This window comes from Pagrus major, chromosome 16 (genome assembly GCF_040436345.1).
Source record: "Pagrus major chromosome 16, Pma_NU_1.0".
NCBI lineage: Eukaryota > Metazoa > Chordata > Actinopteri > Spariformes > Sparidae > Pagrus > Pagrus major.
The window spans coordinates 20,502,556-20,527,621 of NC_133230.1; the positions used below are offsets into that span (position 1 = coordinate 20,502,556).

At 41.5% G+C, this 25,066-nt stretch overlaps 3 protein-coding genes across 4 annotated transcripts; 2 read left to right on the forward strand and 1 right to left on the reverse strand.

Moving 5' to 3' along the window:
- Nucleotides 1–601: 601 nt before the first annotated feature.
- coq6 (coenzyme Q6 monooxygenase) lies at nucleotides 602–10,715 on the reverse strand. The gene is made up of 12 exons (XM_073484274.1): nucleotides 10,351–10,715; nucleotides 9,872–10,006; nucleotides 7,458–7,516; nucleotides 5,510–5,636; nucleotides 4,220–4,350; nucleotides 4,030–4,137; nucleotides 3,667–3,729; nucleotides 3,461–3,568; nucleotides 2,643–2,845; nucleotides 1,778–1,893; nucleotides 1,273–1,439; nucleotides 602–743 (listed from the first exon to the last, which is right to left on the reverse strand). Exons 1-12 carry the CDS (start codon nucleotides 10,550–10,552, stop codon nucleotides 714–716), a joined length of 1,449 nt encoding a protein of 482 aa, XP_073340375.1. The 5' UTR covers nucleotides 10,553–10,715; the 3' UTR covers nucleotides 602–713.
- A 98-nt stretch (nucleotides 10,716–10,813) lies between these two features.
- fam161b (FAM161 centrosomal protein B) lies at nucleotides 10,814–17,422 on the forward strand. Of its 2 annotated transcripts, XM_073484118.1 has the most exons (10): nucleotides 10,814–11,027; nucleotides 11,643–11,676; nucleotides 12,168–12,390; nucleotides 13,004–13,518; nucleotides 13,938–14,248; nucleotides 16,087–16,205; nucleotides 16,298–16,465; nucleotides 16,585–16,684; nucleotides 16,769–16,926; nucleotides 17,169–17,422. In XM_073484118.1, the coding sequence occupies exons 3-10, from the start codon at nucleotides 12,179–12,181 to the stop codon at nucleotides 17,248–17,250; spliced, it is 1,665 nt and encodes a 554-aa protein (XP_073340219.1). In that variant the 5' UTR covers nucleotides 10,814–11,027; nucleotides 11,643–11,676; nucleotides 12,168–12,178; the 3' UTR covers nucleotides 17,251–17,422. The 2 variants fall into 2 exon arrangements, with proteins under 2 accessions (XP_073340219.1, XP_073340220.1); XM_073484119.1 differs by lacking the exon at nucleotides 11,643–11,676 and having other exon boundaries at nucleotides 10,886–11,027.
- A 3,231-nt stretch (nucleotides 17,423–20,653) lies between these two features.
- Nucleotides 20,654–21,780, forward strand: ngb (neuroglobin). The gene is made up of 4 exons (XM_073484387.1): nucleotides 20,654–20,751; nucleotides 21,188–21,296; nucleotides 21,395–21,514; nucleotides 21,628–21,780. Exons 1-4 carry the CDS (start codon nucleotides 20,654–20,656, stop codon nucleotides 21,778–21,780), a joined length of 480 nt encoding a protein of 159 aa, XP_073340488.1.
- The last annotated feature ends 3,286 nt before the right edge of the window (nucleotides 21,781–25,066 follow it).

A 25,066-nucleotide genomic window follows, 5' to 3' on the forward strand; every position in this document is an offset into this window, starting at 1 on the left:
AAAAATAATTCCATCACTGTGACTACACCATTTCATGCATCTAAAAAATGAAGCTCTTCACACGTCTTCATATATTAGCTGAAAGATGTACTTAATGGATAATTAAGAGCTTGGTCTATGAACTGCATCTGCAAAATAGAGGATTTTAAAGGCATGTTATGTAGTTTTTTGGAATAAATTATAACCAGAAGAGAAAGATCTTCATTGACTGATTTTTTTTATGCCTAAACAAACTAAATAAACGAACACTCTTCATTTTAATGACTGAATAAACTGAATAAACAAACTGACCTTAAAGGACAACACAATTTCACACTGTTTCACTTTGTTTATATTTGGCGGACCCCGCCACCTTTCTGGCTCCAAACAGTGTCCTTGGGACCTTATTTTCCTCTGAGAACAGCTTGTTTATTCAGTTATGGAAAATATATCATTCATATTTTAATTATTACAATTCTGGAGTTTGAATTTCTTCTCCAAAACTACATAGTGCCCTTTTAACATCAACAATCCTGATGCTTTTGATGTAATATGCTGCAATGTAGTGCACTATTTGTCAATGTGGATTTATTTTGCACCAAAGCAAACAGAAGAAAAGATCCCAAGAGTTAAAATATATCTTTATTATTTTATTTTTGTACATTCACACTTTTTACAGCCTTAAAGCTCACAGTATGTCGAGATCCACCTCCAACCACTGCATGACCGATGGATCACTTGCTTGCAAACGCAATGATCTGTTCCTGCAGAGGCAAAGGAGACAAGAACCCAGAAACTAGGTTACCTCTGAATCATGCTTACCAAACGCCTGTTACAAGACCTGTAAAGCGTCGAACTCGCAACATTTAATATGGAAGAAATGTCAAGTTAACGGCAAAATGCCTTTACAACCAGTTATAGTTGTGTTGGTCTGAATCACTTAGTAGGGAATAAAGCCATTTCACATGAGTGGTCGGTAATAAAAGGGGTGTGAAAACACAAGCCAACACCGCTGTCCGCTGCCCCAGGGCCAGCCCTGCACCCCACCCACACACTTTTGGTAACACTAAATTTGGGGCTAAACTTAGATGCCATAGTAGTAGGTTCAGAACCCTGGAAATTATAGACACCGCTAAAGTAAAGCTCCGTGTAATCAGAAAAGAGGGTGGAGGGTGGGGTCGCAGTGGAGGCGGAGCATAGGTTTGACAGGTGGTTGATATTATCTGAGCGATGGCCAGGTTCAAAGGGATGTAAAAGAGCATATGTCTAGACGTATAAGCTAGACGAACTTACTTTAAGCGCTGGGAGCATGTTGGTGGCCTGGAGACCGAAGGTGCGTAGGAGGACGACAGGAGCAGCGTTAGTGGAGTAGAGGCGTTTCATGAGGTCGATGGCGGCCATCATGGGCAGATTGTGCCGCTGGCGTTCAGTTTCATATTCTAACAGGTGCTGAATCGCTCCTGCACAAACAAACAAAGACTGAGGGTTAAAAACTGAGTTTAAGCTTGTGTATGTCTGTCATATGTTTTCTGCATTAAGTCAATACACTGCTGCTATTTTGACTTCAGGACATTTAATAGAGGAAAAATAAACACAATATCTCATAACGGGATTTCATGTTGTTATGAAAAGCAACTTCAGCAATTCTTGGCAGAATGGACAGAAAAAAAACATCAAATAAATGTTACCGGAAAGGCTGATTCTTTTTATAATTCACATCAACAGCATGCGTTTTGAGCTGGGGCTATGGAAAAGTGCTTAGGGAGAAACCACTGTGCTGTTTAGAGTTCTCACTGACCCAGGTCCTTCCCGTTAAAGGCCGCCTGGCTCAGGAGCTGTGTGAGGCAAGCCACATCCCCAAAGCCCAGGTTGGCTCCCTGACCTGCCAGAGGATGGACGCGATGGGCTGCATCCCTGCAAAGACAAACATATTCCCCTTACTGTCCAAATACATCCAACTCACAGTGGGCTATTTTTTGATTAATGTCTTATTCAGTTATATGTGAAGTAAAACATAAGTTGGAAAAACAATTAATGACTCAAAAACCTACTTGATTGGTGTCTTCATTTAAAAATGTTTAAAGGGGCAACATGTAAGAAATGGCCAGAATTTGAGGGTAGCTCCAAAAAATTAGGGGGTATCATATCACCCTGCTAACTGCTGCTCAGTCTAGCTATCTTTGGCTCTAACTAGCTGCCATTAGCTAGTTAGCTAGTGGCTCTATTAGCGGACTAGAGTCTCCCTGGCAGTCATCGCAGGTAGCAGCCTACCAGTAAACATGGCAAGAAACAAGACCAGTTACTTCAGATGATGTACAGTGTATTTTACTGTTTAGTAAGGAGAGATGGGGTAACAATATTTCCTTTCTTGCCATTTGGTGATTTTATTTTGTTTACTTATTAGACTTGGATAAGGCTTTGCTATCAGAATATCGCCTCTTGAAGTACAAAGTTGTATTTCATGACAGGATTTGGCCGAGCTAGTTAGCACGCTAACTTCAATAGAAATCTCTGCAGCACAGTGGACAAGACATCTTAGATGTCAACACTGTTATTTCTTCACATTCTGTTGATAATGCTTGTTCATGAATGTTTTTAACTAAAATTCTGGCCATTTCTTACACATCGCTCCTTTAATGTTACTTTCATTATGACCACCTTACCCAATGAGAGCTACCCGGTGCCTGATGTACTCTGACGCGTGACCCATGCCCAGAGGAAACATGACCCGGGTCTTCGGGCCGATCCCTGCCACACTTGGGGGAAGCTGTCGGGGTGAACCTGCAGACGGCATGATGGCCGACAGGGTGCTGCGGAACAGAGAGCCAGCCGTCTCAATCAGCTCCGACTGGTTCTCATTACTCCACTGTGAGCGCAAAACACACAGACAGGCGAGAAGACAGAGACATATTCACATGAGAAGAGAGAGAAAACAGACATTGTCCCTTTGAGTGGACAAAGAAATTAGCTGACACAGGAGTAAAGCTGAACTCCAGGCCAGCGAATGTGCCTTTTTTTCCCCCCTCCCTAACTAACTGGTTTGGCAGGGCTTCGGGAGCTGGGCTAATTAAAAGAAGATGCCGGCCAGGCTATGCAGTTGAATTAGCTCTGTTTGAAAAACATTCCATGCAGTAATGGTCGACACTGGGAGACCACAGGTTTAATTAGCAAACCAGGCCTGAAACCAAACGTGACTCAACCGTGGTGACCCCGTCCATTGGCAGGCCCAGTAAAAATAGCCAGCTTGGGAAAAAGGACTTTCTCCAAACATAAAAAAATGGACAGTGAAATATTAGCATTGTATAAAGTTTGGGCAAAACAATGACAGTGTTGCTTATATGAGTCTCTAAAAACAGCTTCACACGTGAGGAAAACCCCTGCCACACACAGTGAGCTGCACAAAAATACAGAACTGTTGCAACATTGTCTGATACATGTGGAAATCTGAATATAAATACAACATCAGCAGTCTGAAGCTTACAAAAGCGGAGTTGATAGCGTCGACAAAGCTCTCCTCGTCCATCTCCAGCAGCTCCCCTGCAAGCCGATGGCTGGCTGACCACACCAGAGAGCTCTCTGTGTCCGACAGCTGCGGTGCACAGAACGAGGACGCCAATATCAAACACTACACATATATTTTAGATTTTGCAAGAAAAAAATACCACAGTGAAGAAAAAGATGTATTACCGGTAACATTGCAATGGGTCCTGTTGGGAGGAACCTCTGCCATGCGACATTGTTCTCCGTGGGCTGCAAAACACATAAATTAAATTAAATAACAGAGTGAAATATTGTGGCATGGCACTGTAGGGCATACATTATAATTACATATATTGCACATAAAAACAAGACATTACAAAGAGTACTTCTGGGTGGGTGTATTGTTCTCTGTGTGGCTACAGACGTGACATTAAAATTACTATCATAATGAAAAGATTGAGTAAATTAAATCAGTAGCTCACAATGATGCGTCTAAAAGTATAAGTGATGTATAATACATATAATAAAGTATAAAGAATACTGTATACATGCGTTGAATGCGATAATCACCTCTGATAGGTGCAACACAGCAACCACAGCAGATTGGTCATAATTCCACTTGACCGTGGGGATCCCCAGTTCCTGCCTCACCATTGAGTTTGGTCCATCTGCACCGATCTGAAGAACAGATGACAAAAAGTGAAATCAAAAAGGCAGAGAACAGATGAACAGCTACAGTGTGCGATGGAGTCAAACTGACCAGCAGCTTGGTCTGAAGAGTCTCTCCGTTGGCCAACGTGACCTGGACCCACGGGATGGATTCAGCTGCCTGGTGGGGCATGGGCCACGCATACTTCACCACCTTGGAGCGGTACTTGACTTGCACGTTATCTGAGACACAACATGGACATAAAACTGGTGACTAAAAAAGCAGCACTTCTTGAAATGGCAACTGTTGTGACTCTCACACAACAAAGGGATCAATCTTGGATCCCGTGTATGTATCATGACACGAAATCAGTGCTTTTGCTACTTTTCCCGTCAAAGCGAGAGGATGGTGTGCCTGCAGCCAAAGCAGTGGAAGATCTATAAAGCACCTTGTAAAACACCATTGGTTTTCCTCACTGGCACATGGCAGCTGACGAAGTTCACATTTGACAATCTTCTTAATGGCCTTGGCCTGCCACACTGCACTGACTAATAGTGTTTATCTACAACAACACCATGCCACACTTTGCACATGCTGCCAGCTGGTTAGATTTTGCCCCTCTTCCTAAAATATCAGCAGCTGCAGAAATCCCAAACATGAAAGCATCCCGAGCTACGCTGGCTCATGTCGACTTGGAGCACGACCCGTCCACAGAACGGCTACTGGTTCCCTGAACACGACAGTCAAATATGGGTTTTCAGTGATTGGAGAGCAGGGTTACATTGAAACCAGCTGGCAGGCAGCACACTTTTCATGTAGTGCATTGAGCATAACAACACCATGGCTAAAATGAGAGGAGAGAGAGAGAGAGAGAGAGGGACAAATGGGAGGCACATGAGGCAAAAACGTGCTGTAACCACACATCCGTTGTTTGGTGCATAATGTTGAAAACTGTTTATAAATATGCCACTTTAACTGTCAAGCACATAGCAGAGCAAGGTTTTATTTGCGAACCTCACCAAAAGTTGGGCTAATGTCAAGAGCAATACAGCACTACACACTGTCAGCGCTTTAGTGTCTTAAGAGGTGGCGGAGCTTGGGAGCACATGGCAGCTTTAAATAGGTCACTGGACCACTTCACGTGTCCTCAGAGGGTGCCGGGACTCTGCAGTTCCCAAAATGTGATTGAAATTGCAGGAAAAACATGAACGGCTCCAAGGGCTGAACTTGTCTTCAAAAACAGTCATTGGGAGAGAGTACAAATAAACAAAACCTGGGGGACAGGATGGAATAAATGTGGCGGCGGCATCCATTATGCAGATGGAACAGGAATCAAGAGGTCTTACAGAGCACTGCTACTGTGTGGGGCTTCATGTTTTAATCATAAGCGTCTGTGCTTACCAGACAGGCCATCTAGCTGTTTAGTGAGCGCAGCCACAACGATGTCATTCTCCACGATGTACGCCATCTCGTCCTGCAGGTTCTTCTTATCGAACGTGATCAGGGAATCAGAGCAGGCGTCCCAAACCTAAATGAGAGACCTATTATGCCTGCGGTCTACGAGTATATCCTTCAAAGCATCCCCCTCTCCCTATATATAGAGCTGAACACATCAAAGTTGTTAACTGCCGTCAGAGGTTGGCACAACCCAGAACGATGAGGGTCACCAACACCCCTCCGGCTGGACTCCAGCTTAATGGAGCTCTCTGAGGTGAAGAACATTTGAGTGACATTTTTTGTGCTGAGGATTTTTGCAAACATTTTCGTGGAAACACAAATAACAAATGACATGTTTGTGAACATGAAGAGCCAGTCAATATTTATCCACAACCAAAAATGGCAGGAGATATAGTTTTAGGCTTCTGTAATTCCAGCCCTGAAAGCACCATTTGAGCTAAACGTCAGGGGGTGAAAAGTGTTTGTACAAGGTTAATCCTCTCCTGGCATGTAACTATGCTGACAGAACCCATCATTCTGCAGTAATATGCTGCTACTGTTGCTGCTGCTGCTACTACTTTTTTCCAACTTGCCATAAAGTAGGGGGATATACCCCACAGCAAACCACTAATGGCAGTGGGTTTGCAACTTGTGATAAGTGGTTGGGAAGAAAGATTTACTGAGACCAGCCCAAAAATTGTTTTGGGTTTGTTTAATGCAGGGTGAAATGATGCAGCTTTCCAGTGGAATCAGTTGCTAGCTCTCACTTTCTATGCGAGGTTTAAACAATACACTTCTTTGCAGTTTATAGAGAGAAATGTGGGCAAAATGACGCCTCAATGGCCTTTGGTTTCCAATCTAAACCCTCAATGCTTACTGGACATTTAAGATGGAAGAGCATTTTATTGCAGGGAAAGAATGTTATTTAGAGCTAACCTGCAGTACATAGTTTCCAGTGCTATGGCTGGAGATGTATATGACTCTAGAGTCAATGGGCAAACATGCCAAAACAGTGGTGGCAGAGTGAAGGTATAATGGGAGAGGTACACTACCATAATCACTGGAAGGCACTGCATGATGACATCTTAGGCCCAGAGAGAAACCCTGCGGTCGGGTGTTTGGTACACAGCGACCACATCTTACAAGAGGGACTGAGCCTGCACCCACAGCCGTAAAGCGGGTTCACTCTGCAGCAAACAACCGCTCTCCTAATCTTTCATCTTCTTCCCGTTGTTCACATGAATCTTCATAATTAGAAGATAGTGGGAGCGAGTACCAATTTGAAAACATCAAAATGATTTACTCTTCATAGAAAACATGGCTTTAATAAATAAGACTTGCACGGTCAGAGAGCCATCCAGTGCTTTGAATGTGCCGGAGATGGCTTGTTTTTTTAAATATACCATGCACTCTTTGGCATTCCTTGTGGCACACACACTGCAGAGCTACTGAAAGGGCATAAATTTCACAAAGGAATGAACAAAATGCATGTTACATGAAACCTCTGTTTGCCATTTTAATGTGAACAATTACATACCATACACATGATTATATGATACAGTATTGTGATGCTTGTTCATTAAGCTGAATGACTGAGTAGAAGCCGACTGTCACAGATTTTGTTCCCCACAAATTGTATGGTGCTGAGATTGATGGATGACAGAAATACATATAGTATGACTGTAAATTAGACAGTCTGGGAGACTATATGAAGAAAAACTGAAGTTGTATAACAGAGGGATTTCTGTGAGATGTTCTGTACTGCTGTTCTGGCTCTAGTTATTTTTGTTGGCCTCGAAATGATATTTTTCTAAACTCTTGACAGAGCAGCACAACGGTAGTTACTGTACACTTGGGTTGAAGAGATTTTAAAAAGACACTTCATGTAGCAGTGAGCTGAAGATTAACATACCTGCATCTTTTGATAGGGCTTGCACCTCATCTTTGTGATGTGTTCCCATGCTCCAATACCTGCATTTGCACAAACACATTTACAAAATAGTTACAATGGTAATTAAATGCAACAATGTATGACAGTGTATCACAAATAATCATACCGTGCACAGTGTGAGGTTAAAGCCCACCCATTATAAAATATTTTAAGTCTTTTTAAGGGGAGAGATTATACTTGACATGATTTGTGCTTTTGTGTACATGTTAGATCTTTGTAAGTGGTAGTGGGCAATAGGGCTATTCCGATACCAGTATCAGAACTCCTCCGACACTGCCTGATTGAGTATCAGTTAGTATGCAAGTCTATGTTACAATCCGATATCACATTATTTACTAGCCTCATAACGGGACCCTGCTACTTCTCAGCACTGTCCCATTCACATGATTGCAACTTTACTGTTTTTTTACTGCACAAGTAGACAATTAAGACGGCAAGCATCTTGTGTAACTCCAAGCAAATGTCAGCAAACTTACATTTGTCCTGCATAAACAGCAAATATTATAAATTCAGTGGTATCAGATTTGCACTTGGTACAGACTTTAGGCATTGACATCAGTTTTGAGAAGATAAAAATAGTATCAGAACATCTTTTGTGACCTATATCTTATCCAATTACCTTAAAAACAATACAGTAAGAATTTAAACACCATGTAAAATTACTGTAAATGATACGCAGGGTTCCATAAAAATGTTCTGGATAAAAAGATCTTACATTAGCTTTTTGCACAGGAGCCCATGAGGAGGCAATGAGGTCACAGTCAAGCACAATGTTTCAACTAACTTTGCACTATGGCACTGCATTCCCTTCAAATACTCTATTTGCATTTCAGTGTCATAATCAGATAAAGTGTTTGATCAGATTGAGGCGTTAACACTGTAAAGTCAATATATGATACGCAAAATAAAGCAAGTGAGCTGAGTAGAGGAGAGGTTATTTGGGATGTCTGTCTCTTACTGGCACCTTATCGTTAGGGATCAACCGATATTGACTGTTATGGGCTGATACTGATTATTAGTAATCAAGCAGACCGATAACCGATAATTGGAACTAATATAAAGTACATTTACAGTAAGAATGAAAAATCTTAAGTGTCAAAATTTAGAATAACCAGTGATGTAATGTCAGTAAGCATATTTTACTCAAGTACTGTACTTACGTACTAACAATGTGAGGTACTTGAACTTTACTTGAGTATTTTCTGCTACTTTATATTTCCACTCCTCTACAATTTGAGGCAAATATTGTACTTTTGACTCCAACAGACTTGCAAATTTAGATTGCTCAGTGTTGACAAGCTATTAATCGAGACATGCAAGCAATCAGATAGTGTTGGGCGGGACATTGACTGAGACCACAAAGTGGAGACTACAGACAGAGAGGCAGCTTTCAGTGCCAAACAGGCACATTTTCTAAATCAATTTATTTTATTGGCAATCGGATGCAAAAACCACACCAATTACAATAAATGGAAAGAATTCTGAATGCTCAGTGTATTGGAATATGTGACCTAGAGGGCAGATATTGTCATTGCTGTTGTCCATGCTCGGATCACTGAACTGCTTACAGTACATACACACTGATGCTAATGCTATGTTAAGACTTGAATCAGGATGAACTTGGATGAATCCTTTTTGAGACATTTCATGCTTATAGGGCAGGTGAGAAAATAACCAATATTGGTTGAACACTTGAAAGGTGTATTGAGACTTGAAAGCAATCTGTACATAAACTGTCAAATGATTGATTGATGAGAAGCATGTGTTTAAAACAGTGGCTGTGTGCAGCACATACAGGCAGCCTGAAAGCGTCTAATAAAAAGCTTTTATAAATAAAAAAAAGTGTAATATTATTACAGTATAATAATAAAATTACAGTACAATAATAACAAGCAATAATGTTCCGCTCTTCTTAATAAATTGTAGACCTCAGATTGTGGATTTAGGGCACAGAACATGTTTCACAGATGAGTTAATCCAGCTAGTTACCCGGCCCAAAATCCCAGAATCTCCCTTTCTCTGGCTGCCAAAGTATCTAAGCTTGAGAGAGATATGAATAACAGATTAGGCTTTTGAAAAACTCTCACTCTGTAACTAAGAAAAGAGTAGTGTCAGGAAACATCCCAGGTGAGATGACCTATAACACAGGAACGGTTGAGGTCAGATATGATCCCTGCTAAGCCAGTGAGACTGGACACAGTGTCTGATCCCTGGCTTACCTTGTAAGAGCCATTTAACAGTCTAGCATCACAGGCGTCTCACAGGAAGGGAGTTAATCACCGCAGAAATAACTTCTTGATTTATTTTGTCTGTGGTGAAACTGTCTCTTTAAAAATGAATGTTATATTGACAGAGATTGTAAGTGTATACTGTACTGCTGAGGAGGGTTGCAGAGCCTGGACTGATGGAGCTGACTCTGGTGCTGTAGGTGTCTGGGACCTTGTCCATCACTTTCTTGTTGCCCGCTTCAAGCAGGAGAATCTTCTTACCCTCCAAATTGGGATCCATACCTGTTTAAAAATTGGAAATATTATGTTCTTATAATTTTAATATTATATTATTGAAAATTATTGTAAATACAGCACATATTTAAGTTGCTTTTGCATGCATTATTCAGATCATGTGGTAAACCTGGGAGTGTTTAGGCATTTCTGGTATAAAATTTGACTCAGAGTTTAGCTTTTTTGGTAAATACCACAAGTTTCTACGGGATTATCCAAAAACACAGGTCTATGTGAACAAAAACAGCTCCTGATAACAATACTTTATATTTTTACATTTGACTGGTTGTTTAATAATAGCCGGAGTCACACACCAAAATGTGGTCAGTCAGGGTTGGGAAGGCATTACTCACCGAGGGAACATGCCATTGCAGATCCAACCATTCCTCCCCCGGATATAATAACATCATAAACCTCATTCTTGCCAGGATCGTTTCCATGTTCTGCGCACACTAATCCTCGGCTGATGATTTTTATACCAGATAAATGCTTCTCTGCAATAAAACACCGGCCAAGACCGTTTAAGGCCAGCGTCGCCTTTGTGATCTTATGCATGACTCTGTCTTCACTCTGTCTTCATGTGGGACAAGCCGCGCATTAAACAGAAGAAACCAGACCGACTTTAAACTGTGGATATGTTCATATGATAAGCAGAAAGACGTTTCCCCTTGAATGTGTCCTAATAGCCGCAGCTGTGTCCCTTCTGTAATCCAGCCATGTTTTGTTGACAAGCGCTCGAAAGGAAGTACTTCCGGTTTCGCGTCCAATCACAAAAGACGTCCGTCGCGGCTGATGTTCCGGCTTCTGTCCACAAACAGTGCTAATGCTACCAAAAACGGAGGAGTGAGTGTGAGTAAAATACACTTGCTTCGTTTCAGGTGTAATAAAAAAGACTCGGTCAACTTTATTTCAACAACAGAGCTCATTAACTTACGCTGTGGTGTCGCTTGTCAGCGGAGACATCACGTTTGGGAGATATAAGTGTTTCTTGACGCTACGACGCCACTTCTTAAAAGTCATCTTTTACCAGGTTTGCGACTCGTTTTTACCTTTTATTTTACAGTAATTCGAAGTCAAAATTCTTAGCATGTGCTGGTAGGAATAGAAAGCAGGTTTTGTATAAGTATAAAAGTAAAACTATTAAAGTAAATACGTAAAGAAACGCTAAATACAGGTCCCTACGTCAACAAGGTGCAGAGGTCTGTTGCCATGGTAACCATTTACACAGACTGGAGGTGGAGTTGTCAGCATTTTTAATCATAAACAAATCATTTCCGATTACTGTCGTAAAACGTCGCGAAATAGTGGAAGAAAATCCCCATTATAATTTCCCAGAGCACAAGAGGGACGTCTTTAAATAGCTTCAATATTAAAAACTAGAATATATTCAAATAACAATGACATAAAAACAGAAAATCATCATGCTTTTATTTTATTTAGCCATTACTATTAATTACACATTAGCCATTAAGCTTATTTTCAGTCATGTAGGCCTAATGTGTATTATTTTATCAGAGATCACATGTTATTGTGTCTAAAATATGCTGGAGGTGTACAATGAAGTGGAGAGTAGAGTACAGATCGGTATCGGTGTATATGTTGTCCGATATGTGCCAAAAATAAAACTTTTTTTCTTCTTCTACAGAACAACAGAACATAAGGCAAAAAAGACACTTGGGGTAATCTATAATCATTCCTTTAATAGAAAAGTTTATTGTTTCAGTGCATTGATGTCATATTTTGGACAAAAATCTGGAAGATATCATGCCTCCATGTCGTATGCATCTTTATCATGTGTTTGATAACCACATTTTAGGGTCATTGCAAAAAAAAAATTGGATTGGTGGATGCATTATGTGTATATACGTAAGAATATTGACTTTTTTTTACTCCCTTATATTGGTATTGGCAATGGCCTCATAAATCCAGTATCCATTAGATGAAATCAAATAGATGATATAAAAACAGGAAGTTTGGCATTTTTCCTTGATAAATGACTTCAACGATGAATAGCTTCTCAAAGTTGTTGTCAGTTTACTTTCCGTTGATACACACATGAAGAATAACTTTTTGTTTACAGGAATAAACAGCCTTTCATAGCTTGAAATTTGATTTTCCTTCACTTTACTCTTCCTGTTTTTTGGGTTGTTTTTTTTAATGTGTTTCACAGGTCGGAGAAATATGTCAAAGCTGGAGACCTTGCTGGAGGATGGACTGAGATCAGAGTTGATGCTCCAGCAACAGCTGAAGGCCCTGAGTGAGGCCCTCAGGAAGCAGCTGCAGGAGACAGAGAGTAGACAGAGAGAGGAGCTGGAGAGGAGGATTCATCAGAACGCTCTCCTGTCAACAGACCCAGCGTCCGGTGATCAAAATGAAGTGAACCATCAGGCCAAGTAAGTTTCCTCAAGTGTCGTCTATGTTTTGTCATAGTTACTGCAATAGTTATATACAATTTTATATATATATACATATACATATATACACAGATCAGCCAAAACATTAAAACCACTGACAGGTGACGTGAATAACATTAATCATCTCATCATAATGCAATGTTCTGCTGGGAAACCTTGGGTGCTGGCATTCATGTGAATGCCACTTGACACGCACCACCCATCCAAACACTGTTCACCTCATCACAACAACATTACCCGATGGCAGTGGCCCCCCAGCAGGAAAATGTGCCCTGACACACCGCAAACACTGCTCAGGAACAGCTCAAGGAGCACAATAAAGGGCACAAGGTGTTGACCAGGCCTCCAAATTCCCCAGATCCCCACCCCCCAACATACAGGACCCAGAGGATCCACTATAAAATGCCCTGGTGCCAGACACCACAAGACACCCTCAGGGGTCTTAAGTCCATGTCTTGACAGGTCAGAACTGTTTTGGCTGCACAAGGAGAACCTTCACAATATTAGGCAGGTGGTCATAATGTTATGCCTGATCGGTGTATATGAAAATAACTATAAATCTATTTTCTTAAAGATCTTTATTGTTTTTCAGACATGTGGGAATGAGGAAATCCGCCTCTACATCTGCCCTCACCTCAGACAAAGAAACTTCACACCATCCCAGACAGTCAGAGAGGCTTAATTCATCATCTCCAAAAAACTGGAAGCATTGCTCAGTCAGGACTTCCATGCTGACTCCTACCAGGATTCAGCAGTGTGAACGCTTAGCTTCATCTGAAACAACACAGATGATTAAAGAGAAGGAGGCTGAAGCTGAGTGTCAGAAGCAGTTCCACGCTCCCCCAGTCCCCAGCCATGTCAACAAGCCCCTCTATCAGGAGATGAACGAGCGGAAGGAGAAGGAGAGGAAGCAGGGCCAAGAGCAGAGGAGGGACTTCTTACTCTCCATTCAAAAACCTTTCAGCTTCGAGGAGAGAGAAAAGGAGAAAAGGGAGAAGCTTATAGCGATGTCGAAATATGTTTCAAATAATCAAAAAAGCAGGGCTGCTACTGTACAGACACCTCCTCACAAAGAGGTAAAAGACTCGTCAGAGTCTGAGCTGAAAGGTGGGTTTCCTTTCTCATGCGATGATGCTGGCTAGTGAACTGTTTAGTGCCCTAGTTGGAATTAATGTGAAAGTATTGAGGGATCATACTCTTTGTAACATAACTCTATGTGCCACTTTACACCCAGGATATACTGGCAGTTTAGAATAGTATAGAGGCCACTGGTTCCCAAATTTTCTGGCTTGCGAACCTTTATACCAGGAAATGCCTATGCGTGACCCTCCATCGAGCAGTTCAAACCTCAAAGCCTCAATAGCCACCACTCTAGAAAAAGTCAAAAGTGTAAGATGGAGGAAAAAACAACAGGGATCTTCTTCTTCTTCTTCTTCTTCTTCTTCTTCTTGCATGTATACAGTATGTCTGATGTACTTTATGTAGTGACCTGACCTCATCCTCGACGTTATTTAAATTCTGTGCAGACCAGGAGCTTTGCAGAGAAATCCCCACTCAAACAACATTGCGTTGTGAGAATACAACTGTGTCTGGCAGCCCGAAACTTCGCACTGCTGAGCGCACCAGGAAAGAAAAGTTGTGCTTCCTGGACGAGACACCCAGCTTCAGGCCCAAAATCATCCAACAGGTCCCTGATTTCAGCAGGCTGCACAAAGCCCTGCAGACAGAGGCGCTGAGAAAAACACAGAGTAAAGAAACGATCAAATGTCAGCCCTTCCATCTGAGGACCTCAGCTCTCCCTGAGAGGAAAAGTAGGATGAGCCCTGAAAACTCAGAGGTAAATGTTGTTTTGACCTGTTGTTTTGTTTACTTCGTGAATTTGTTCAAAAGGTTTAATTCATTTTATCGTTCTTCTTTTAGAATATGAGCTAATTTTGATTTAGTGTGTTTTGAATTTTCTGCTTTGATTATGTTTTATGCATTTCATTAATCTAATTCAAGTTTTAGACTTTTCATGGTCAACAAATTTATCAGAGGTGGTAACTCTGGTAGGCAGGGGTCTGAAAATGTACTAATCACTCTTTCAGAAATATTACATGAATAAAATGTAAATAATAACGCCTGCTTTGAAGAGTCAGGATCTGCAGTAGAATTACATAAGAAGACATAGAGGACTCCAAAGCACCAGATGGCTTCACGTTGTAGTTTTACATGACTTCTCAGCTTGATGGATGGTTCGAAACACATCCACCCACCACTTCGCGTCTTTAAAGGGGGGAGGGAACCACTAGCCTTCCTTAAAGCCTGTAATATTCCACTTTGACAAACAGTGTTGATTACTTAAATCATTGCTCATTATAACAGGTCCGTATCAGTATGATTGCACCAAATGCACGATAAAAGGCCTAATAAAAACTGACAAACAAACCCTGCAGTTTTTGCAGATCATGCATTCCTTTGGTCCCTCACCACTCCTAAAATGTGACAAAAGACTTTGACCAGGTCACATCTGACTTTCTCTTCTGTATCTCTGGGAAAAGCTTTTTGATGATAAAAGATTTATTGTATTGGTTAAGTTCTTGTACGGCATATCTGTTATTTCTTGAGGTCGTTCTGACCAGTCCCCTCAGTTGTGGAACTGGTTGTGGAACTGTAAAGCTATTTAAAATATGTACAGTGGGCCCTCCTCGTAGAGGGAATATTTCCCTCCCTCGAACGGTTGTATATCAAACTTTCTCCACCTCATAATTCATCAAGTTTAACTGAAGCCGCATTTCTACAGCGCCTGACACACAGCTGTATAATATTTCTTCACCCTTTTTTTCTCAGTTCAAGCAGAAATGTCTTTTTTATGAGACTCAGCACATATCTACAAGACTGTCCCTATATATGTTCAATGGAATTTGTCTGGGTAGAAGATTCACACGAGGGCATTGCAGAGTAAAAATAATTAAAACAGTAATCAAAGATGTATAACTGTAATTTACAGTAATCCAAAGTGGTAGAATGATCCCTGTGATCAGTGAAAGTTCCTTCCTGTCTTCCTTTCATATACTCTCTGGCCGAAATTATACAATTACCAGAGACGTATTTTAGAGTAGAGTATAACTTTAATGTCCCAGAGGAGCAATTTGTCTTATTATAAACCATGTCAGACAGTAATAGGCAGGTTTATTTGACTAATGTTATAAATAGATATATTTAGCTGCTGAAAGTGTGGCACGTAAAGAAGCTACTTTAGATACATTATTTGTAGTATAACATCACGTAAGTGCACAAAAGAAAAAAAAAGAAAGAAATCAATTATTAGTGAGCGCACTGTAAGTAATTACCAAGGGTTATTTATTTGTTGACAGGCAATGTTGGCCTGCTCTAGTTCTCCTACAGTACTTTCACATTTCATCAGTTTGGAGTTTTTTTCCACAAATTGATAAACTACCTCAGCCACTCTACGTCATTCTATGCTGTATCATCAGGCAGAACACCTACATCTGTCACAGCTCACTGCACAGATTTGGCACATCTATATAAAGGCCTTCATGCTTACATCTGGCTTACATCAGTTCAAACACTGATGTGTGCTCTCCTGCTGTGAGTATTGCATCATGTAGGGTTTTATTTTTAAGTTAAATCTAAATTTGTTAAGCAAAAACTATTTATTCATCTTATCTACAGGTACCAAAAATAAGTAATCTCAGTAGAAGCAAGTCCCTTGGCACCTTAACGTCACTGTCCAAAGACACACTCCCCACATTCATCACAGACGATGCGAGAAAGCGCAGCATGGCCATCAGGTGACTTAGATTACTTTCCTCTTTTTTATTTCTAGACACTAATGGGTTAAGAAATACATAATATTTACAGAAGAATACTTTTACTTTCACAGAAAGTCAATGGAGATTAGGGATAGCAAGAATCAGGAGACTGCAGACTGGTTGAGGATGTACCAAATGAAGTCCCAGGCCATGAAGAAGACAGTCACACTTCATGCAAAGCTGCTGGACCCACACAGCAGCTTGAAAGAGGTGCATAATGAAAAACTACAGTATCTCCGGTGAGTACTGGTCAAATGAGGCCGCTCGTTCTGCAATTTTGCATCCTTTGTAACTCACATGACAACAACCACACACGCCTGCCACAGTAGCTCAAACTATAATCTTCAATTACATGAAGGGCGGCTGACCAACAGCAGATGAGAAAGTACACGAGGGAGTTACGGGACATGAAGGCGCGAGTCAGTGAACGCCCTTATTTGTTCCAACAGGTGAAACAGGTAAGTGGCATAGAGAGCTAAGGAGATTACATCACATTATAAATGACATGCCCCTCCAGCGTAACTTTGTGTTTTTACTGGCAGAAAAGTGCAAAGGCTCAGGCAGAGCAGACGTACAGGAACAAGCTGAAGACAGCCGGCTTAAAGGAGCAGTTTGTTGAAGAAAATGGAGAGGCAGCTGAAGGAACATCAACATCATCCAGATCTGGGGACGATACAGATGAGATTGACATTCATAGCAGGTATGCACAGTGAGAATTTTTAGTTTTGTTCATCCACTGCGTAAGACCACTGTGTCCGGTAAAATTATGAATAGCACTGCCTCTGGAGAGCCAAGGACTTCATGTGGTTTGGTCATATTACATTACATAATTTTCTGAGCAAGCCCTGCAGTTTTAGTGAAGAAAAGGCAAAAACTGTTGCCAAGTAAAAGTTCGATGTAATTACAATATAGCCGTATTCTAACCCAAAATGTCTGATTTAGGGAGGAAAATGTAGCCGACGGGGAGAAAATTGAAGATGTGGAAGAGAAGAGCGTGAAGTCCAAACGGGAAGAAATGCCATGATCAAAAAGGTTCGGGCGGCACAGAGTTTTTTGTGGCCTCTCCACTAGAAAACAACACTGTCCTCAAAAATGATTCATGTCGCTGCTAACTATCCACACCAAGTGTGTGATGGTTTAAGATGCAGACCTGTAAAGTATGAAATTACAAAACATCTGGACTTTACAATCACAAATGTCAGGGATTACAACTGAAAAATAAAAGTTTATGGGACTGTATATTGTTTATAAGTGATTTATATTTTATATGCTTTGAGATTAACCTACACACACACACACACACACACACACACACACACACACACATATACACATATATATATACAATATGCATGCTATTGTTAGTTTTATGACAACAGTTCTACTAAGCACATTGCAGCGGACAGGGGGGGAACACCAGGTCAATTGTTCTGGGCCCTGGGTAATGAGAGGGCCTAAAGGGGCCAAAAGGTCCCTCTAACCCTTAAGATAATATGCTGTGGGGGGTCTTGGGAGATTATTTTGCCCTGGGTACAGGCAAAAAACTATTGTTGGCCCTTGCTAAGGAATATGAACATTGTAATTTAGAGTATAAGCATAACAGTTGATTACTACAATAAACAGTTCAAAAACAAAATGACAACACCAATTGAGACCACTGTGTCTGTAACATTAATTTATGTTTAACCCACTCTTAAACAAGACGCTCCCAATATTGAAAAAACGAATTCACTTTTATCTGTCTGTTTGTTCTATTTTCTTTTAAAGAATTGAATAAATCTCTATTTTTTTATTTGGAAGTTCCCGTAAGGACACCGCTCTCAGATGGTTGGGTTAAATTTCCCAGTTGTTTCCACAGCCACACCACCACCTAAATAAACATTGCACGGAGACCAATTCATTGGTCTGCTCCAGGCCTATAGACCCACATCAAATACGCTTGTAGATTCCAACCTCCATTTGTGCTTAGACAGCTGACTTCCAGGAATTTTAGACATAATTTTTACATACAAGCCACATGGAAATGTCTGAATATGTATATAATCACAATTAAAATGTAATCATGGAGACTAGAAAGTATAAAGTAGCCATACTTTTTTATAGGCCACTGTGTCACTGTGCATTGAAGCTACCTAAGGCAATGTTTGCACAAGTTCAGTTCAGGACATCATGAAAATATATGTTACATACAATTCCTATACAATTTTGTGCTGCCAGGCTGATGTTCATCTCTTCAAGGTGACTGTTGACTGTCTGGGTATTAAAATAAGCCCATGATTAATTATGAATAATTAAAAGGATTAGAAAAGTAGAAAAGCCAAAATCTTATTACATAGTACTTATAGATGTGATAAATATTTGCTCAGTCCCTTCCTTGAGATCTCAAATATCACATGGCAAAGCTTCAAGGGCTCCATCCTGTCAGGTTGTCATGGGAACCATGTATCCCTCCCCGCTCTGCCTCGTAGTCCCTCAGGAGAGCGCTGCGCACCTCTGATCCCCCACGGTGCACGGCTGAAAACAAAACCAATCTCTCCCAACCTGTTAGATAATATCCGAGTGAGAAACCCGCGTCCTGTGAAATCATCTCTTTAAAAACAAACCATAGCGCCTCGGATGTGTGTGGAAGCTGGGAAAGGGAACAAACACATCTCATTTAGATTAATGAGAGGCTGTGCACTTGGCCGACGAATGTTATGATCACGCTGTTTGAGGAGTGGCTCTGCTTAGCACATGAACAATATAATTTTGCTAAGGTGGCACGTTCAGGTCTTTTATTATTCCAGCCGCTGAACGATGTAAAAATTCCCACACATTTAATTCTGTAAATGCATGGGTTGCAAATGCAGGCAGGCATGTGAGGACACGCCCTGGAGTAGATGATATAGGCCTCAAATGGACTTCAGTGTTACAATGTCGGCCAATTGCTACTCTCATATTTTCCTCGTCTGCCACTTTCAATCTTCCGTTTTCTAACTCTCCTGTCGTATCCTTACACTCTCACCTGCCAGGCAGTATCCCCTGTGTTCCCAGCATCCCTGCTCATCTTATTGCCCCCGTCCACCTGTTCCCACTTTCCCATCAGCCTCGTAGCAGATATCCAGTCCAACTCCATTCATGCTCTGCCTGCCTGAGTTTTTCCTGTTATCATATGTGTAGATTTCAGGGGGAATGGAGCTGACAGATCCCCCTCAATAGTTAGAACATGTAAATTTCTCCTGCCTGATAAAAAAACAATCATTCGAACTGCTTGTCTGAGGGCCTTACTGCATTATTTTCCATACCAGTGTCACCTGGCATATGATTTTTTTTTCATTTTGCATAAATAAAATGTATAATAATTTTCATGAGAAATCAATGCAGAAAAAAAATCTATATTGTGCAGGAAATTAAGGATTTGATACTCAAAATGTCTTGAGCGAGGACCCACGCTCGGGTGTCCCCTCCCCTGTAAACGAAGCCTACGCCCTAACCTCTAATGACCCTTCTGCTTGCCTTTAAGACTCCCAATTAAATTAGTTCACCTCATCTCTCCTTGCCGGGCTTTGACTCTTGTCTCGACCTTGAGCAAACTTAAACCTTTAATTTTACCGGCTGCAGTGAGAGTCGTGCTTTTAGGTTCAAACCTGTTTTTACTGAGCCTTTCACCTGCTTTAAAACATCTGCAATTGCACCGTATGAAATGCTTATGCTGTGTTTTCTGGTTATTGCGTTGTTCATTTTAATTTCTTGTTGATTTAAATTCTCTTGATTACAAAGTAAAAGTGCAAAGGCCATGTATTTTTGTAAAGTGCAGTTTAGGTTGTGCGTGCATGTATAGTCTCCGTATGTTTTAGTCCCTGGTTCACCTGCAGGAGGAGCTGTGGCTCGCTGCAGCCTCTCTGGAGCAGAAGAGAGAGATCCCTCTTTTTCTCCTTCAGTGGCATGAATAATATCCCCAGTGCTGGAGAGAGAGCATATCAAGAGGCAAGCAGGAAGGGGAGAGAGAGATAGCAGCCAGTGTGACAGATAAGAGCGTGGCACAACTTGTCTCCCTGACTGCACCGTGGGCCGGGGGAAGAGAGAGCAAGTGCACCAGAGTGTCAGGCAAGGCTGCTGCCTGCACACACACACAAACACACACAAACAGACCCCTCAGCCTGGCTGCACCAGAAGAAGTTCAGAGAGAAGACTGACCTCAAGAAGGTACAGTACGTTTGTTCGTCATATCTCCTGCAGTCCTGTCCCCCTCTTTATATCAGGATTACAGCTGTGTTACGCTCACTTGATGCTCCGCTTTGTTTTCCAGGTGGGTTGGCTGGAAGTTTGGTCTGTGGATTAACTCGAATGTTATGGCTTTCTTCAAACTGAGCCTCCTTGTCCTGTAGAGGAGTTGTGTGTTTCCCCCCTCCAGAAGAACTTGTCTCGTGTTTGCAGCCTGAGGGAGGATGGAGAAGCTGTCAGGGAAAGACAAGGAGCTGATACGAGGCAGCTGGGAGAGCCTGGGCAAGAACAAAGTTCCTCATGGTGTCATCATGTTTTCCAGGTAATGTTTTACACAACCAACATGATTCAAATGGAATTAGTCAGTAAAGTGACCTGTGAGAGAAGAAAATGTCCCGTGCAGTTTTTCTTTCATTAGCATGCATTCTAATAACTAAAAGTCATAGGATTTTGCTTGTTTTTGTGTTGTTGCTGAATAGCTGTGATGTTAGAATATGTATCAGGTGAGGAGAGAGAAACAAGCTAGATCCTCCGCTGCACACTTTCACCACGCAGCGACCGGAAGCTTGACTTGTTGCTTGGCGACAGACTGCAATAATCCAACAATTTACTTTGAGACAGCTGCCGCTAAATCAGAGACCAGCAGGAGAGATTTGTAGATGTATGATTTACAGATTGATTTTGTGTCTGTGTGGATGTTTGGCAACCCATGCCATGTGTATACACCTATAGAACAGTGTGGTATTTGTCTGTGGTAGACTGTTTGAGCTGGACCCTGCGCTCCTCAGTCTTTTCCACTACAGTACAAACTGTGGCTCCACACAAGACTGCCTCTCCAGCCCTGAGTTCCTGGAACATGTCACCAAGGTGAGCTCTGTTCGCCGCATCGACCACTACAAGATTACAGTTTGTACTTGTGCATGGTTTTGAACACCCTCTGTTTGTGTATGATCACATGATCCTAGGTGATGCTTGTGATCGATGCAGCAGTCAGCCATCTGGACGACCTTCATTCCTTGGAGGACTTTCTGCTCAACCTTGGGAGGAAGCATCAGGCGGTTGGAGTGAACACCGAGGCATTTGCTGTATGATCAACCTTTCATAGTACAACTCTCAAAAAAATAATTTCACAACTGAATGAGCGGTGTAAAATATGTTCTTTGTGTGTGTTTGTGTTCTGGTTTGTTTTCGACTTCAGATGGTGGGTGAGTCCCTTCTCTACATGCTGCAGTGCAGTCTGGGCCAGGCCTACACGGCACCGCTGCGTCAAGCCTGGCTCAACATGTACAGCATCGTGGTAGCAGCCATGAGCCGAGGGTGGGCCAAGAACGGCGAGGACAAGGCTGACTGAGGCGCACAGAGGGAGCCACTGATCAGATGCTGTCAAATCACTCAATGTGGTTGCCATGGAACGCTGTACATTAGCTCTGTGAGTGGGGTCGCATAGCGTAGCAGATGCATGGTGTGGTTACTCTTTACAATTGGATCGACCAATCGCAGAGTTTATTTCCTTTGCTGTGGATGTTTCGCAACCAGGCAATGCTGCTGTACATCTGTGAGGGTCTGAGCCAGTTCTCCTCAGTCTGGACCTGTAACCATCTGAGCGCCTCACACTGAGAAAAAGCAACAACTGTTGAGTCTCTTTGTATATAACGGTTTTTATATCTACTGCAATGATAACAGTAACTGTAGTGGTCTTTGTGCTGTATCTTAAAAGAGTTGCACAGTTGTGAAACACTAGATATTATATTTAGGCATCACACACTACTCAAACTGTAATGGTTACTGTGGCCAGCATGGGCAGCTCTCTATCTAACTGGAACACAGTGATACTTTACAAAACATGGACAAAGCAATGTGATCTTACAGAGGAAAATCCTACCACCTTAATCATAACCATTACTGTGTTTTCTATTGATATTACACATCATTACACCTCTTTTTGTGTGACACTTTGTTAATCTAACATTTAACCTACTGACAAAACAACTGTTAAATCTCATCTTCAATAGACGAGAACTGTTATACTCTCTGATGGCTCTCTTCAGAGATCTATGACTGTTAAGGCGTCCACGTGCACCTTACTCGACACGGTGTGTGATGCTCTCCTCAGTAGAGATTGTGAGTATTTCAATAGGCTTCAGCTGACTGTTAAACTCTAACTAATAGACTGTTATGTGACCTTTATAGAGTTTGAAAGTTAAAGGGCATCTCGGAGGACTTTTAACATCTTTGTTCCTTGGCTATCAGTTTCCAGTCATTGTTAGTGTTAAGTAGTTTTGTTGTACTGTAGTTGCTTATCTCAGTAATTCTTATTAACTGTGTTGTTGTGGCTACAAGCTAAGTATAACCTTTGCTTTAGAGGTGAAGGTCAGCAGAGTGGCCTGTGTTTTTCTGGCTCAGGAAGTGAAGCAGGAAGTGAATATTTGTTTTGGATTATGAAACAAAGACAAACTGAATTGATTTTTCTTTTTAATTTATGAACACAAAACAAATGATACAGAGGTACTGTGTGCTGACACTGTCCAATATGTGTGTGTTATTATTATTGCTGCCATAACGCTGTATGTATCATCCTCACTCAGCTGTTATTTACATTCATGGTCATTATGCCAAGTAACTTAGCAACAGTGTGCCAAGTATTAGATAATAACACCATACAACTGTAAATCCAAGCTGCTGATATGTGGTTATTATCGCTTTAGTCTGAGTTTACATTTATAAAGTTTATTTTTATATTCTGAAATGTATGTGTAGTTAAAGAGCATTGATTTTTCTTTTTCAAATATGATGTACTGTACAGTATATCCTTCATTATAATCAAAATAATAGAGATATTATTAACTTCTAAATGTGCAATCCTGACAGAAAATTATAAAAGCAGAGTTTTCTATTGAACTATTTTATCCTTGAGTAGTATATTCTATCTCTACTTTCCAGCCCAGAGGTGTAATGTTTATTAACTGACTGTGTATGTGGTGTATTTGTAGTGATTCTTTCTTCAGTACACAGCCCTGTGCAGGTTGTTGTTCTCCATGTCTCTGTTTTCAATTACCTGGCATTAGGTCTTTTTAGCAGGCATGACTGACAACTGGCATGTTATCCCGTTAACATCCAGCAGCTCTGTACATATTGGGTGTGTCACTGTCTACCTCATCATTATCAGCTGCTACTGAACAGCGATGACTTCACCTAGTTATCCTTCAACCAAAAACGCACATTATTATTATTATTATTATTACTATTATTATTATTAGAGTAAATGCAAGCACGCACTCTTTGTAAACTGGATTCCATCCTACACTTGTTGTGTGCTTACTTGAGACTAAATAAAGTGAACTTCTGTGGATATTTTACTGCTAATCGAGGTCAGTGTGTTTTCCTCTCGCTCTCAGATTGTTGATGGTTAACAACACAATGGTCTGCGTTTGAAATCAATCACACGATGCTTGATTTCCTTCCCACTGACAGCCCATCCCCGAGTGTTACATAAGATCCAAGCGCCGAATGGCTCATCGCTCTCGGCTTGAGACGAGGGCGACTGCAGGCACATCAGCCCACTTACTCATGCAACTGCACAATGTCACATCGAGATTGTTTACAGAATTTCACAAATGTTTCATACACTTTTCTCTGCAATGTGGGATTTGTTTTGTTTATATTTTCCAAGTAAAATCCTTGTAGATAGTTTGCTCGAATATCAGTTTGCCTCTTTAATGAGAGAAGTGGAGATGGAGATAATCTGAACACACAGGGCTCATTTCTCCCAGATATACAATTTGGTTGTATCATTGTAAAAGTCACATCCACGAGCTTGCTGTCTGTTCTGCGGTTGGAGCAGTGGCTGACATGGCCTTAATCTGTCTCCCTGCTCTCTCCAACAGTATCCTCACTCTCCCTGTCCCAGTGAGAGTCTGCTGTATTTATGTTGGCTCCATGCTCCACGTCTCGCTTCAGCCTCCAGAACAACACTGAGCCAGTTGTCTCGCCACTGGGCTTCACGGGGACTCTGACCGAACCGTCTCTCGGGTCACCAGCCAGTGGTTAGATTGCAACAAAAAACAATAAGCTAGTGACTGAAATACAGTAGGTGTTTATTTCCCTCGTGGCAATTCATTAATCGGCACCTATACTTCTAGTCTTACCTTGAAGAGTACGAGAATTTGCTCTGAAGGCTGTCGTCTGGAGAGGAGTCTGCGAGAAAAGACAACACACATTATTTTTAGAAAGTCTGCAACGTGTTTAGGAATGAAGGGGTATTGAACGTTGTCATGGCAACTGTTAAGTGATGGTCCAGAGTTGTGTGTGTGTGTGTGTGTGTGTGTGTGTGTTTTCGATGAAGGAGCAAAGCAAGGCATTGCTCAGTCACTCACTCATCCTAAATCATCCTGTGGAGAGGAGCAAGGAGTGGACAGTGACTACGTGTGCAGGCTCAGGCTAATAAGGCTCGCTCCGATAGCTCTTCTGGAAGCAACACACGCCTTCCAAGCAACAACCACAACAGCGAGGATGAGCTGTCTGTCAGCAACTGCAAAACAGTCCCTTCTCACATGAGACAAAGGATAAGGCTGGTGTTACTCACATATTTTCTGATTGTTAACAAATCCCATGAAAAGACTGAAACAGGAATTTCCCAT

Bases quoted from the DNA above. Each gene is read 5' to 3' on its own strand.
- coq6 (XM_073484274.1), bottom strand. From the start codon at position 10,552: ATGCATAAGATCACAAAGGCGACGCTGGCCTTAAACGGTCTTGGCCGG. The intron at 7,517-9,871 runs GTACAGTATACA...GTGCAAATGCAG, and splicing joins CTCTGCAACCCTCCTCAGCA to GTATTGGAGCATGGGAACAC. The intron at 4,351-5,509 runs GTAAGCACAGAC...GTTGTGTCTCAG, and splicing joins ACAGCTAGATGGCCTGTCTG to ATAACGTGCAAGTCAAGTAC.
- fam161b (XM_073484118.1), top strand. From the start codon at position 12,179: ATGTCAAAGCTGGAGACCTTGCTGGAGGATGGACTGAGATCAGAGTTG. The intron at 16,206-16,297 runs GTGACTTAGATT...TTACTTTCACAG, and splicing joins AAGCGCAGCATGGCCATCAG to AAAGTCAATGGAGATTAGGG. The intron at 16,927-17,168 runs GTATGCACAGTG...TGTCTGATTTAG, and splicing joins GAGATTGACATTCATAGCAG to GGAGGAAAATGTAGCCGACG.
- ngb (XM_073484387.1), top strand. From the start codon at position 20,654: ATGGAGAAGCTGTCAGGGAAAGACAAGGAGCTGATACGAGGCAGCTGG. The intron at 21,297-21,394 runs GTGAGCTCTGTT...ACATGATCCTAG, and splicing joins TCCTGGAACATGTCACCAAG to GTGATGCTTGTGATCGATGC. The intron at 21,515-21,627 runs GTATGATCAACC...TTTCGACTTCAG, and splicing joins TGAACACCGAGGCATTTGCT to ATGGTGGGTGAGTCCCTTCT.